Here is a 16664-nt window from a genome sequence, read left to right on the forward strand (position 1 = left end):
TACAGATGGTTTTCAGAAACCGTAAATTTACCAACAAAGTAATTTTATAGAATACTTTTGACAAATGACTAATTTAGTGAGTTCAACACAACAATAATTATTATTTCAATTTAATATCAGGCTTAGAAGTGTAAGCTTACTTTTGACTACTTTCTGACAAACTGCAAGGACGTATTCCACTAGAATGGAATGCAGAATTGCAAAAAACTACAAATAAGCTTGATCTCGCAATTGAACCATCTATTATTTTAAACCGACTTCTCTATAACGTTAAACACATAATAATTGAAAATTTAGGGGTGTGCATTCGGTTTTTCGGTTTAGATTTTTCGGTTTTTGATTTTGTAAAAGTGTAATCCAATTCGATCCAAAATAAATTTAGTTTGATTTGATTTTCTGCTATTCGGTTCTGCTTTTTTCGGTTTGATTATTCAATAACATAACCAAAGTAATAATATTTAGTCCCTTAAATATACTTTCTAATATAAATCACAAGTAAAACTTAAAACACAATACTTATAAGTATACCTATTATAGATGTAATTTAAACATAAGATATAAACATAATCATCATCAAAGACAAAAACCAAAAAGGGACAAAAGTGGTTAACTTATAATTCGAATTTTTTCGGTTTTTATTTTTTAAAATCCAAAACCAAACCAAAAAACCAAACAAAGTAATTTATTAATCCAAAACCAAAAAACCAATCCAAATAAAAATTTGGTTTGATTTGATTTGGTTATTCGGTTTAATCCGAATAATGCACACCCTAATTGAAATACAGATGAGTATTCGCGATCGTGGGTTGAAATAATAATAAGATTAAAAAAAAAAAAAGGAAAGGAAATGACAAACAAGTATACAGGACAAATGAATTTTGAAATTCAAAGAAAATGTCTATATTTCAGACTTCGCATTATCCTTTCAATTGTATATTGCGCATAAACTGGGATAACCACCAGCAGAGGAAAGGACAAAAATAGTAAAAACAAGGAAAGAAACCCTGTGATAAATAGTTTTTATATTTTCTTCGCACTATCAAACTTGAATGAAACAACCAATGCATTTTTTTCCAACTATTTACATCATATGGAGGGTTGAGTTGTTCCGTTGTGATTAGCAAAAACTTGAGACAATGAAGGAGTCTATAGTGCATGAGGAAGATTGAGATTCTTATCACCGACAAGAGATTCTTCGCCATGGCTGCAGAAAATTCACTCAAGCTAGTAAACAAACATCTCATAAATTGTGATATGAACTAGTTCACACTGTACAAGATAAATTCACATCAGATGGAGGGGGGAGGGGGTTTATGAGATATTGTACCTGAGGTAGCTCAACGCTGACATCCTGTATAGGCAGGTGAATACTAAAATGTGCAATCCAATGGTGTAGAAGAATACAAATGTCCGAGCATATCTGCAACATCAAGTATCGCTTCAGTTTATTTCATATAGGGGAGTTGATTGAAGACCCAATGACACTTCAAGTATAGAAAATATTGTTTATAGAGCGAGAGAGCGCTCTGCTTACAGTTTTAAAACCCATGAAGAAGTTCAAGACGGCCAATCAACAGAGTAGTTGACAGGTTCATGTAAATTTTGGTTTTAAAGTGTGTAATTGTTATTTAAGGTACATATTGTACATCATATTTCTTCTAAACCGGAGGACCCCCTCACTTTTAATCATAGTTTTTTCATAGGTAAAACACTTCAAATGTTTAATCCTTCTGTGCTGGATAAAAAGTGGCACCTACAGTGACTATTTATCACAACATCTACTGATCGCAGCATACTGAAACTAGCTACTGTTTTAAAGACGTGAAATGCATAGGCTAAATGATGATTCAGACGAGATTCAGCATTTTTGAACAAGAAAACCCTCAGTTTCCATTTCGGTTGTAGGTGTAACCAACCTGCTATTAAGGATATGGCAGAAAGAAATAATAGAAAAATATGGTCGCAACTCATGAATCTATGCAGAGAAACAATAAACTGCAAGAAACACAAGATCTAAACAGATCAAATCATCCTAGCTACTGGGGTTGAGATATAGTTTGATCATCTCAATCAAAGAAAATGCAACTTGACTGTCTTCATCTCCAGGCTTAATCAGCACTACACTTTATATTGTTCATTGGTTTAATCAGATTCAGAAATGCAATTTCTAAGGTGTTAAGAGGTCCATATTAAGAACCAAGATGAAAGCAGGTACATCCGTCTGATATCATCGTTTTAAGCAGTAACTTATCTTCTTCTTTTAACTCGTGATAGCTGTTAAGTAACAGTAGCTAAGTTTCCTACATACGATGTATGTCCCCATGTGAAAAGGGATTGAAGACGGCCTTGCATGTAAGTCACAAAATTACTCTAATCCTCAGTAAAACAAGCGACTCATAAAACAAGTTAACGATCAGCATGATTGCTAAAGGAAATAAAGATGACTTAGACAAAGCATTGCATCAGTGAGATTAGTCTGAAATTATCATGGAACAGAAGTAACACAATTCCAGCCTGAATAGATAAATAATGTCAAGCTGAAAAAGAAACCATGATAACGAAGCTTACTTGTTACCAAGAAGAAAACGGCCACTACTGAGAGTAATCTTGTCTCTCAAACCTAATTCCTTGTATCTTTGATCTCTTTCCTGTCATAAGGGTAAAAAAGATTCGGTAAAATGAGGATCAACGATATCTAACAATATCAATAGACACAGGCAGGCGTGTTTACAGATTCAGCAATCAAAACAAAAGTAACACAGAAAACAACAGAGGAAAGATATCAATCCATATTAAAAATGAAAATACAGGGAAAACAAAAAGAAATGAGAATATATTGAAATAATTTAGATTGAAGTGGATGTCTATAAAATTTCAGTTAAAGGTAGTAAAAGAACATGCATATTTTTTCCTCTTAGCACAATTAATGACTCTGAAAATGGAATTTTGAAGGCCTAATAGCCTGGCAAAACCGAGGAGAAGCATATGTTGAAATTTATAGAAGTATCTAATCCCAATTTCGAAGTAAATGACTGAGAAGAAACTTAATTAAGGATGTGGCAAAAGAGCTGGAACCTTCTTCGAGAATGCCGCAAATGGATTTATGTCATCCTCATACATCTTCTTGTATTTGGATTCCACATCAGAGCTGAAACCACCTTCTAAATCCTCTACATACTGAGAGCCAGAGGGTGGAGTTTGAGAAAAATAAAAAGTGAGCAAATATTTAATCAACAACAGAGCCTGATAGAACAACCTTTTTTGATCCTCTTGAAATCACTCTTTCAGAATTATAATCCTGAACATAACGGATCTTCCCATAAAGTTTGACATTATCTGCTTTTGTTTTATCAAGTTCTGAGGTCAGTGATCCTATCTTCTCCTTCAGCTGTCTAATTTCCTAGAGAGATCAACAATTCAAGAATCACGTACTCTTGCCAGTAAAATGACGTGCAAAATAAGGTCTTACTGTGGGTAGGTAGAAATATAGAGAAAACAGTTCAATGGAAAAACCTCTTCAGTCTCCCGCAAACGGGTACGGAAACGGTCTCTTTGGTTGCAGATCACCTTAAGCATTGAGCTTTGATCTTGGTCTGAGGAAACATGCCTCTGCTCTTCATTCTATTTCAAAGGATGTCTCCCATTAGAAAACTCACATTCATAAAAAACACAGGAGATACGAAAATGTTTCTGGAACTTCAAATATACTAACTGGATGCACTGATCTACTGAAAAGTCAATTCAAAATGCAATGGTTACTTATCAACAGATGATGATCTAATCTACTAAATCTGTTATTCCTTTTTCTTTTTTCTTTTTTCTTTTTTTTTTTTTACTTGGGGGGAAGGTTAAGAGTTTTTTTTTTTTTATAAAATCTAGTCCCAACACCAAGACCACACATGTGACTACAAATCTATCAACAAGTGCAGACTATTCTAGAAGTGAAATTACAAAATCTATCGGCGCATTCCCTTCATACACATTTTCAAACCAAAAGGCAAGTATATTTGAACACTTGTATTCAGTCTAAATTATCTGTATCTGGTATGCTTTCCCAACCAATTTTACTTGCTAAAACAAACACCATTTATGGTTTAGAGCTGTTATTCCATGACTTACTTCTACACCAGGGGACTTCTGAGATGATGAACAGTTGCTTTTTTTTCTTTTCAACAAAGTCATCATGTACTCATAAATAGAATTTTACCCCAAGGGAAATATACATTATACATCTTTTCCTACAACTTTACCATCACAGCACTAAGGAGCTCAAAACACATGAAACTCTTCTGTACAAGTTACATGTTGCTATATGCTCCAAAAACAGAGATTTTAGAATATGACCAGTTGTTTCCTCATTTTCAGAAAATCTTCCTCTCTCTTGAATGATGGAAAAGAAGTGATTTCGTTCAATCACAAAAGTTAGACTTCAGATAGTGTTAGACAAAAATATTGATCCAAAATTCAGCATTATATTAAATCATTGTTTCTTCTTTTAATTGTTCTACTGGCAGGCCAGCAGGGATATAGTAACAAATCCCTGGGCTGAAGGATAACATGGAGAATCACCACCTGCAAAACTGTAAGTTTCTACCACTTACAATATTTGAAAGATTGGAAACTTCAGCAACGAAGGATAAAGATGTTCTGACGGAAGATCAGCAATATACAGGAGCAAGGACTCACTTCCAACGAATCAACAACCTTGTTTATAAGGAGGCAGAAACATAAGGAAGCAAGAAAGGAAGAACACTCACCTCTGAAGGCTCTGTTGCACCAGACTCTGATAGATCCCAATCATCAAATCGAGTACCTTTTCTATCTTTAGAACTATATCCCTGTGTAAAAAACAAGAAAACTAGTCTGAAAAAAGTTATAGTGAAATTAATTTAGCAACAAACTGCACCGTAAAATCCACCTATTCAAGAAAAGCAAACAGATTTACTTAGGCAAGTTCAGATCAACATTTATCTTGTTTCAGGCACTTCATATTCAATAACCATCAGAGAAATATAACAATTTTCTGCACTAGATATAACTACAAAAACATACAATGATTATGTGCAGAGAGATGTTCCAGCAAACAAGAGAGAGAGAGAGAGAGAGATTTTGAACATACCTTAAGAATATCATCTTCTAGCTTCTGTATTAATCTTTGTTGGTCATTAACCTTGGCAGTCAGCTCTACAACCTTTGCTTCTGCTGATTCCAGCAAAGAAGTCCTCTCAGAAAGTTGGACCTGAAAGCCATGAAATAGTATACAAATAATAGCAATAATGGATTTATTTCAAGCATATTCTGTAAAACTTCTCTGATATGATGAATTTAAATCATCATACTCTGTTTATCAATGATCAGCCGAGTAACTTCAAATTTTTTCCATGAATATAAATGACAACAGACATATAATTAGGGCACAAGTACTAATTACCTTTAATTGTGTTAGCTCATGCTCCACTTTTCGATTCTTGTCAAGAAGTAATGACTCAAGTTTGCTCATCTCTTGCCCACTGGTAGCAACTTCCCAATCTTCAGCTTCAATTGAATTGTAACCCACAGCCTACGTAAAGCAAAAAAAGAACTAAATGAAGACACACCAGAAACATTCTTGACATACATTGTGAATCATGGAGGGACAAAAAACAAAGAACTCATGAAGAAAGGAAGGAAGGAAGAAAGAAAAGGAGTCTGATTAATTGGAGACAATTGGCATAATACTGAAAAGGAAAAAAAGGGAAGGAGCCGAGGATCTTAGAACATCCAAAATCAGTTCTAAAGCTTTCTGTGCTATTTTTGAGAAGTTAGACAATAGAAGATTAACAAATAACTGTAGAGCCAGCATTGAATCTAGGAATGAGGACACAGGGGGAGAAAACATACCTGTAAGATCTTTACTTTCTTCCTCAAATCATCTATCAGCTTCGTTGTAGGCCGTGTTTGCAGCTCCTTCTTTAGTTCTTCAAGAGCAACCTCCTGAGGTATGTAAATAAGCTAGAAAAATTAGGGGAAAGAAAAGAAGAAAGATCTTGAAAGGATCCCAACAAAAAACACAACTACATTGTCTATTGCAAGATTATGGAGTTAAACCAGAAATGTCACCAGATTTTAAGCATCACCAGTGTAAAATTCTCAGCATAAAGGCTCTTAGAAGTTCTGAGTTCAATTTGTGGCATAACTACATAAGGAAGTTACTAGTACTTGATAGAAGAAATGTTGAAAAATAATTCAGAGCAGTCTAGATTACCCCACTTTGTGGGATTTCACGGGGTATGTTGTTGTTGTTGTCTAGATTATTGAAAAATATATCGTTTTGGTGAATATAAATAGAGGGAATAATACAACAGTAAGGAGTACCATTTTTTGAGAAAACAAGATTTAGAATGTTGAAGTGTGTATCCATCTCATCTAAAAGCTTAAACTATTAGAGAGAGCACATTTTTATTATTTAATTATATTTTCAACCGCCCCATCACATGCAGACCTGATTATCTTTTTCGTGGCCCAAGTATGTGGAAATTCTTTTTGGTGATGGGTGATGTTGAGATTCAACCCCTGGACCTGTGCCTGCTTTAGATACCATGTTGAAGTGTGTAAAGTCTTTAGATGATATGGTTACAGACTTCAACACAAGATATATTAATTAAGCGGCATTCCATATTCTTTTGGTACTGCAGATATCCTTTTTTTAAGAGAGAAAAAAAATAGCAGGCACTAAGAAAGTGGTCCTACATTCATTAGTTAAAGACAACACAAGTATACCTTTTGATAAGTAAAATCAATGAAGGACGGATTCTCACACATAAGAAAGTAAGCATAGGCATCTTATACCAATATCTAACCAAGAAAAAATTGTCTTCACTTTCATTTAACAGATCATTATTTTATTTTATTTTCATAACCATGGTGTCAGGGCCAGCTTGCACACACCTCGACTAATTCTACCGCCTACTTGCTACCTACCACCAATTCAAATACTGGATAACTCTGTCCACGAAGGCTTGGACAGTTGGAAAAAAATCATACGGTATTTTTGTCTCCACTGGAATATGAATTCGGAATCTCATGGATCTCAATACAAGTCATTGACCACTAGGCTACACCCTTTGGGTGCTATTTAACAGATCATTATGACGACAAAGATGTATCTACATTGTTAAAAAGAGTATGAGAACGTTTTTGTGCATCGACCATGCTATCAGTTAACGAATATTGAGAGAATATACCTTTTCATTAAGAAGAGAATTCAACTTCTTTATCTCATTGATGTGTTCTTCTCGCTCATTTGATAAGGTGTTCTCCAACTTATGAAGTTCCACATTTAGTTCAGAGATTATCTTCTCTTTGGCATACAGAGAATTCTCAAGAGCACTATCTGCATCCAGATTATCACTGAAAGCAAACGGTTTAGACTTGGACAATATATCTAAAACCATGCACAAACAATATACGACAGATTTCAAAAGGGTAAAAGAATAACAGAGATACACGATGAACATGGAAGTGTGTCATTGTCATCATACTGCATGCAATTTAAAAAATATTCCAATAGGACTTGAGTTTTCAGCTAGTGAAGTATTTAGGCTACTCTTCATCACAAGCTCATTTGCTCTACACAGAATTTCACACTTTCTTTGCCTTCTGCTTGGCATGATCGTCAGATTGAACTGCATCACTGTACTCTATTTTTCTTTTCAATAAAAGCATAACTGTACTCAATTATGTGAAACAAGTTTCTTTTTCCTTTCCTAATTTCATTTATAAACTTCTAAGGAGACTATATGGCAAGCCAAGAACATCTTTTTCCCCAGCCTCCACTTAATGCTAAAGATGTCCAAGCTTGACTACTAGAGATCATTGGCCAGTAGGAATGAACTCAGATGACCATCACAAGATGTATAGGTGCATATATACATACTTAAGAGGTCAGTGGGAATAAGATCAACTTATCAAACTAGAGAAGACACCTGTTCTTGTGATCATTATCTTCGTTTGCAGTCTGTAATTGTGAGCGCAACAATCCCTACATAAGACAAAGCTAAGGATTATTAATACATTAAATAAGCTTTTTAACCCACAAACATTTTTCCATATAAATCCTAAGTTCAAGATCCTATTTTTGGTTGTCCCGGGTTTAGCCTGGAGCAAAATCATGTCCAAAAAGTATCTGCAGCTAAAACGTTCTCTGTGGAGGATAAAGGTGAGACATTGGGGAATACTGAAGGTAAGGGCTATTTTTTTTTTAAAAAAAAATGGAAGGTAATGGCTAATTTAATCCTCCTACCTTTTCTCTTTCAAGACTAAGAAGGCGACCTTGAGCCCGTTCAACTTCATCCATTAGGAGATTGAATTCCGATTGCTTTGCGGCTCTCTCTTCCTCTAAATTACAAATAAAAAGGGTAAAGTTATTCATGAAAAGTGTTTCCATGAACAGAAGTCTAGAAGATCACATGAGTTAAGAAGTCAAAAGAGTAATCAAGTAAGGAGATCAATATGTTTATGAGAAGGTTAAAGAAAAGGCAAAGAGAAAAGTTCTTAGCGATTTTTATTTAAAGCTGCAGACTTACTCCAGAAACATGATATCAACAAACAACAGTATAAGTCCAGAATAGTAGATCACCTGATTGCGCACGAACTTCAAACAACTGGCTTTGTGCAAGTTCATGCAACTTTTGCATGGTAGAAACACTTTCTTGAGCTTGTCGTAATTGATCCTGCAGTAATTGCTCCCTGCATCAAAAAGAAGCACTGCAAATCATGATATGCCAATTCCATCCGGACACATATTACACCACAAACATATACTAAAATAAAGAGGGATGCAACTTTGTTCCAATGTTATTTATGTGGGACGGAATCAGAGAAAAATAATCATCCTTTTGCTCATTGTAAAATAACTGAGATGTTATGGAGTTTGTTTCTTGATATCAAAGGCTTACAGTGGGTCATGCCTAAGACATCTGGAGACTTACTAGCTTGTTGGAATTTCAATGGAGGAGTTGTAAATCAGGAAAGATAGTGGAAAAACATATGTGGGTGCATATGGTGGATAATTTGGAAGGAAAGGAACTCCAGATGTCTTGAAGAAGTCATATATTTTTGGTGGAATGGCGATTTTTTAAGTGACACAGAATCTCTGCAGGCATTATAGAATCTTTGCAAGTAGAACAAAGCTTTGTTTTTCCTTATCAAAAAATAAAAGAACAAAATATACTTTCGGAGTTTTGGTTGGCTTTTGTAAGTTGTAAAGATGGCTCTTAGCACAGCCTTTGTGCTAAATATTTTGGGAGAAGGCATAAGTACCCCCCTTGAACTATAGTGAATTCCTAACTGACACGTTATCTTTATGTGGGACCAACTACCCCCTTGAACTTCTTAAAAACACAATAAATACCCCCTGAAAAGTCATAAACAGTTTTATGTTAACGTAGCAAAAAACACGCGACTACCAAGTGTATATTTCATTTTTATATTTTTTAAAAACATGCAACTACCAAATGTTTTCTGGTTCTCTTCTGCCAATAGAATGTAAAATACCTTTCTTTTAAAACCTCAAGTGTTTTCTGGTTCTCTTCTGCCAAACTGCGTTGCTTGATTTCTACAATTTCCTTGACTTTTTCCTCCATCTAAACCACAAGAGAAGAAACATTAGAGGAGAAACCAAAATGAACCTGCCAACCATCTGTTTCAAACTTTCAGCGTAACTTAAAATGCACTTTTCTCCATAAGTCAGTGCTTGGAGAAGCTCATATGAGAGTTCAAATGCCTCAGCACCCTTTCCCAGAAATATTTTTTTAAGAAAAAGGAAGCATGGACAGGATGAGAAATTTGGTCATTGGCTCAAAATTAAAAACCACTTATCAAAGGGGTGACCACAAGAGAAACTTATTCCTCAGCTACACCAGCTTGACACAGCTAAGTTTTTGTTTAAGGTTGAGTCAAGCTTAACCAAAATATGAGCCAAGCTCAAGCAAATGACTACCCAACTCTTCATCAGATTCTACAGTTGCATCTGTGTTTGTCCATAGTGCACATCAGTAAGCCTTGGCATAACCTAAAAGACACACAAAATGAATTACATGTCTCTTTTTATGCCTTTACATCACCAAACTCTCTCTTTTTAGTTTTTTGAAGCCCCATCTCCCTTTTAATTCAAGCTGGTTTGCACAGCTATTTCTTCTATTCCTAGACACCACCTGCCACAACCACCACTAAAACATCTTCGACAAAGGCTCCTAAGTCAATTAAAGGGAAAAATATCTTGAGAGTTGAGACTAGTCTCTAGCTTCTGATATCAATGGCAGTTTAAGACTATTTGTTTTAGAATTTTGAAACAGAAAAGAAGGATGTTCTGTTGTCAGATCTAATGGAATTTTCCATTCCCTTGTGAACATTTCTGGTTTAGAAAATTGTAAGGACTGCAGCAATACCAAGCTTGAACTTCCCATTTTGTTTGCAAATCCAGTATAAGCCAGGGATGGAATTGGTTCTGCTCAGCCTGGTTTCACTCATCTAGTTCAACCTGATAATGTAACGTTTACAGAGTATTGAAACAGAGAGAATCTAACAATTTCACATATCACATTTAAACACCAAAATAGTGATGTGGGACAGCAGAAGATTCAACAAAATTACTGTCAGTGTTCTCTCGGGTCATTCTTGAAGGGAATACACTTGATGTGCACAGACACTGATATATAGATGGAATTACAATATATACTAGCCTGTTGCTCTAACTGGCGGCACCGCTCTTCAAGTCTTCTTATTGTCGCTTGTTGATTTTTCAGATGAGTTGCTTCCATGCGAAATTCTTCAAGTTCAACCTTCATTTTTCGGTTCTCAGACTCTAATTCTGATAGTTTTGAATCCTTTTCCTGTAAAGTGACATGAACAATCAGATACGAAAAAAATGAACCTAAAAGTTGAAGGAAAAAGATAAACTTAATATCCTAGACATGCTTTTGAGCTGAAATCCAATTCCAGAGCTCTAGTGGAACTTCACATTTATGCTTTGAACACAACATCCTGAAAATTCCATTTTTTTATAAGGAACGCCATCTTGAAAATTCTCTATATTGAAATAGTTTCTCATCAGATAGACCCGCAAATCCCTTTCATATCTGACGATATTTTGTCACAAGCTTCATATGAGTCATGAAAGATCTTATCCAATATGCAACACTCCATGTATGTATATCGATGGACATTTACATATGAGGCGAAAGTAATTCAGAAATGTGATCTTCACGTTCAAGGCCTTAACCACCCGTGCACTGCCACTTCATGTATGTTTATCAATGGACATTTAACTCCAATTCCATTAGGTCAGCAATAAGAAATTCAAAGAAACAAGTTTATCAGGTACAAACTATTAAAAACCAACTAGCTTTTTTTCCCTCTCTTCATTACTTGTCCAATTCCATTTAACTTGGCATATTACAATTGTGCAATATCTGGCTGGATAAGTCTCGATACCAACATTCCATGAAGATTTTAGGTGGAAGCAGCTATCATGCATGATATGTCAAAGGTAACCTATGAGAAAGAGCATTCTTCTTCCAGGTGGTCCATCTGCCTCACAAATTGCAGTTGCAATGAGTGCAACTGTAAATTGCAAAACTCCTAGTTGGCTGTGTAAGCACATCTAGTAAAAATCCTAACAAAGAAATGATAACATGGAACGAACCTCCTAAACGTCTTAAATTTCTCTCTTTTCCTAACCATCTTATTGCGGAATACAGCTTTTTGAAGTCACCGTTATTCTTAAACTGAATCACTACCTCTTTTCCCTTAAAATTGACAAGTAATGTCTGGATAATCTGAATGTGAAGCTTTCCTACTGCTAATCAGCAAAAGATTTAAGTGTTTCCAGCCCACGTACACCACAATCTGACGCCATATCCCAAAATTCATGTGGTGTAGATAATTACATATCTTCTTTGAATTTACCATTATTCTTAACTACTACTAATTACATTAATAGTAGTTAACATGCATGCCGAAACCATTCATGGGCCACCAATGCAGTTACTCCACAACTCTGTAAGAAAGGTGATCATGTGAAAGGCCAAAGTTGAACTTACAGCAATTGAAGCAATGACTGGATAAGGATCTGGTGCCTCATATAGTTTTTGATAAATGTTAAGGAAAGCATTTTCCCCATACTTAGCTCTCTTGGTAAGATTGTCAACCTCTTCTTGGTACCCCTTGAGCAAAGAGTTGAACAAGCTCAACTTGTCTTCAGTTGAAGCTTTTTTAAAATCTGTCAAGAGGTGATAGACATAGCTTAAAATAAATGGTTAAATAGAAGTCGAAGTAAATGCAATTTACTATTAATGTTAAACAGCAGCAGAAGGAAAGGTACATATCGCACCTCGCGTGCTCTCTGCAAGTTTTCGTCGGTTCTTCTGACTGTTCTCCTGATTCTCAGCAATCCTAAGACCTTGCTCATCTAGTGTACTCCTTTCTTTCTCCAAATCAAAGTCTGGAAGGAAAAAATCAGATACACTTTAAATGTGTAGAAAAAATTAAATTTTCTTAGACAAGACAAAAGATATCACGGGAAGAATACATTTATACACCAATCTTTTTAAACAAGGTTCTAGGCTAAGGACTAACTCAATAAGAATTCATGAAAAACGTGTCAAAAATAAATTCACAATGAAGCACGTAAAGCAGATTGAGTTGTGTTCTCCATATACCCACATTTTTACTTCATCTTGTCCAATGGAAATTATCTAGATAATTAGTCAATTGAATAGTAATAAACCGGTGAGGGATTCTATCACAGACAGGTGTTCCTCATGACCAATCAGTTCAACAGGACTTAAGAACACATATTAGCAAAGCCAGCCAGCAAAAGACGGCGAACACAGCCATGCAGTCCCTTTTATTCAATAGCTTCTACATCTGAAAAGGAGCCAACTAGTTCGCTGATACTAACTGTCTGAGAAGATTGGGAGAGTTTTCATTATATAAGAAAAATGCCTACAACTACATCTTGTTACCAATTTCTGGTCACGGATTACATTCGCTTATTCAAGTAGTCTGCTGAAAAGCTATTGATCATATTGGCAACGGAAGACAATATACAACTACATCTTGTTACCAATTTCTCGTCGTAAACCGCTTATTCAAGTAGTCTGCTGAAAAGTTATTGATCATATTGGCAACGGAAGTACAATACATATTTCAGGCTCGCGTATTTCTGTTACATAACTGTAAATTACGAAATTAGTCAAGTTTTGTGGTCTTCTTTGGTTTGTATCTCAAACCATATGCTACTTTATATAAATTAAGTATACAGAAACTAACAGTCCTGGTTGTAATCATTAATCAAAGACCTCTCAAACACTCAATGGTTCTCATATTAGCTCTTTCAAATGCTAGAGTGAAACATAGCAAAGAGAATAATAATCTCAAACTGTTAAATGGAGCATGTTATTGGTCATCTTATTAACTTACTACTCTGTGATCATAAATGAAGTTCCTCACATGGTTTTCATATTGACTTTTCAAATGCTAAAGTGAAAAAATCGTAAAGTAACTAATATCCACACTGCTAGATTGCAGGTGTTAATAACTCAATCTGCATATTGCAGTGGAAAATGAGTATTCGGAACCTAAAAATCTGATTGCAAAATGAAAATAAACCAAACTTGTACTCCTAGAAATGAAAGGTGAACTCACATTTCCATTTGAGACATATTGAAGTGATGAATTTCCTGATTTTACTTTTGATGATAATCAGCAACAAAAACCGACAACAGATATGCAATTCGCAGAAAAAAGAGAGTAAGACTATGACTTGATAATTGCAGCCGGAGATATACCTTTCCAGAAGCTGGCGACGGCAGCGAGGGGAGTAGACGAAGAAGTTGAGTTCGCCTTGTCTCTCTCCGGTCCTCCTCGCGGGGAATCCATAGCTGATCCGCCACAAATTCAGCTTTTGCTCTACAAAAACTTCAATCTGTCTATTTCTCTACTCAATGCGAAGAAATTGTTACGAAACGATAGTTCTACTGGTTTTGATAGATCACAGATCTCGAGCTTTGTGGTTCCTTCGGAATTAATTTTGTTGCAGCATATGATGAAAGAGAGACGGGAGTTCGATGGAAAAACAGCTCCGGGTCACCCAGATTTTTCATCGGGTCTTTTTCCGGACTTTGTTTGGTACATAAGTAAAAAAATTTGGGAATTAAAACATTGAATAATTACAAAATTAAAAGATGAGGAATCACCAGAAAATGATTTTAGTTAAATGAAGGAAGTTATGGATTGATACATGATAAATATGTTTTTGGAAAATTACTTGGTTAAACAAACTTATACTACTTAATTATTTATCATAGCTATAATTTGCTATAATTACTACTCACGACTAACATTTACTATTAATTACGTGGGCTGACTTCGAGTTGTATAATTAGTCACGTTTGTATAATTCACAACTAACAGTTCCTCGTTTGATTTGTATTTGTATATGATGGTTTGTATTTGTATATGACGATGATTTCCTTTGATTTTTCAGTTTTGTTACCATATACATTCAATCTTTTTGTGTAAAATTTTTAAAGTTCGTATAAACATGTAGTTTTGTATAATATAATTTATATAATGTAATTTGTATAATTGTTTAAAGTTTATATGTTTATGTTTGTATCAATTCGTTATTTCGAGTTTTATCATATTTATACAATTCCAGACTTTATAATTACTCAATTATACAAAAACACGTGAATTATACAAACGTACCCGCGAATTATACAAAAGAGATGTGAATTATACAAATTATTGTCCTCTCTCGCTCACCTCTCTCCTCCCTCTCCCAATCTCGATTGCCATATATACAAATACATATGTATAATATACAATTATCTAACTGATATACATATAAAATTCACTTCTCTCCCACTCTCTGCCCTCTCTCGCTCGTCTCTCTCCTCCCTCTCCCAATCTCGCTTGTCATATATACAAATACATATGTATAATATACAATTATCTAACCGATATACATATACAATTCACCTCTCTCCGACTCTTTGCCCTCTCTCGCTCGCCTCTCTCCTCCCTCTTCCAATCTCACTCGCCACTCTCCTCAATATAACACGTAGCTACGAATCGTAATTAACAAACTATAGTTGTAGAGCGTAATTGGGCTATTTTTGAGTGGCTACTGGCTATATGCGAAAGTTTCTCATTTTTTAAATGCATCGAATACTTGCATCAAAATCAAATCGATAAATTTATCACAATAGAGTGATTTAAAAAAAATATGTATTGGCAATTAGTATAACCAATTAGGCTCAATCAATTTTATTAAAAAATTAAATTGTTTTTTTTAAACAGGCAGAGCTCGATCCACTTTATGATCATTAATTTTCAAATAAACTAATTGAAGAATTCACTTGGCTCAGTCAAATTTTATTTTTCCACTTTTTAGCTCCAAAAATTATTTGAGCTGAGTCGATTATCAATCAAAAAAATAAACCGGCCAAGTAAATCAATCTATGATCAGTCCGAAAGTTAATGATTTTTTGCAATCAATTATTGCTATGCTTTTTTTAATAATTGTCATTAGCTTTTAAGTTCATTTCTACTAGTTAAATCAAAGTTGCTCCACTATAATAAATTTTTAAAAAATAAAATATTCAAAACATATATTTAATGAATCAAATTTGTCTAGGTAAGCCGTAAGGGATAATATTTGGCTAAACTATATAAAAATATGTACTCACTTCATCCCAAAATAAGTATTATCTTAAGAAAAAAAAAATCCCATGATAAATGTCTAAAACAAAAATTAGTTTTATTTTTCCACTATACTATTATATTCTATATTCTTAATAACACTCAACTTTCATGAGACATTTAATAAATAAGATAATTAATAAATCACTTATTATATTTATTGAGTTTTTAATAAATGTGATTTTTGTTAAGATTCCCCTCATTTTGACGGAAGATACAATAGAACTTCTCTAAATTAATATTTGGTAAATTAATAAACACTTTAAGATAATAAGAGTAGTTTACTCCGGTCCTGATTTGGGCCAATGAAAGAAATCACTGATTTCGATAAGATAATAGCCCCTATATAAATATGTGATCCAATTAGTAATATAAATTAATAATTCTTTAAAATTACAAATATATCTAAGATAATTTAATAAAATATGATTCTAATGTTTTATGTTAAAATTTAAATATAGTTGAAGCTCATTCCGACATTTTCTTATTGGATTTAAAAGTTTTGGTTTTGTTTCTCATACTGCACAAACAAATGGTGAAGAGTTCTACATGAGATAAAATACTTCTTTACGAGTAATCGAGTGAATAGTTCTACATGCGATAAATATTTATTTACGAGTAATTGGTTTCAAAAATATTTTATCATTAATATTGTTTTCTCCTATGATATCTACAATTTTTTTTAAACGGTGACTTCTAAACATGTAATCGATTATTGATATTCACTTTATTGCGGTAATTGAAATCTTTACTCATGACTTCAAATTCATAATTGTCATTTTCATAGGTGGATCCATTTAAATTCTTTGAAGCTTCATAAATGTCGAAAATATAATTACAGTAATATTTTTACAAAATAATATCTAATGATCCCGACAATATCAATAATAATAGTAATATCTAGAGCCCATTTGAAT

The 16664-nt window shown here is 34.1% G+C and overlaps 1 protein-coding gene across 1 annotated transcript; it reads right to left on the reverse strand.

Annotated features, from left to right (window-relative positions):
• Positions 1-806: 806 nt before the first annotated feature.
• LOC125872706 (protein CASP) lies at positions 807-14131 on the reverse strand. The gene is made up of 19 exons (XM_049553472.1): positions 13830-14131; positions 12371-12481; positions 12081-12259; positions 10722-10871; positions 9535-9623; positions 8618-8727; positions 8282-8376; positions 7965-8020; positions 7224-7389; positions 5881-5973; positions 5432-5560; positions 5120-5239; positions 4758-4838; positions 3514-3621; positions 3257-3400; positions 3076-3177; positions 2569-2648; positions 1328-1420; positions 807-1204 (listed from the first exon to the last, which is right to left on the reverse strand). Exons 1-19 carry the CDS (start codon positions 13918-13920, stop codon positions 1147-1149), a joined length of 2055 nt encoding a protein of 684 aa, XP_049409429.1. The 5' UTR covers positions 13921-14131; the 3' UTR covers positions 807-1146.
• Positions 14132-16664: the final 2533 nt, after the last annotated feature.

The sequence above is a fragment of the Solanum stenotomum genome, chromosome 8 (assembly GCF_019186545.1).
Source record: "Solanum stenotomum isolate F172 chromosome 8, ASM1918654v1, whole genome shotgun sequence".
Taxonomy (NCBI): Eukaryota; Viridiplantae; Streptophyta; class Magnoliopsida; order Solanales; family Solanaceae; genus Solanum; species Solanum stenotomum.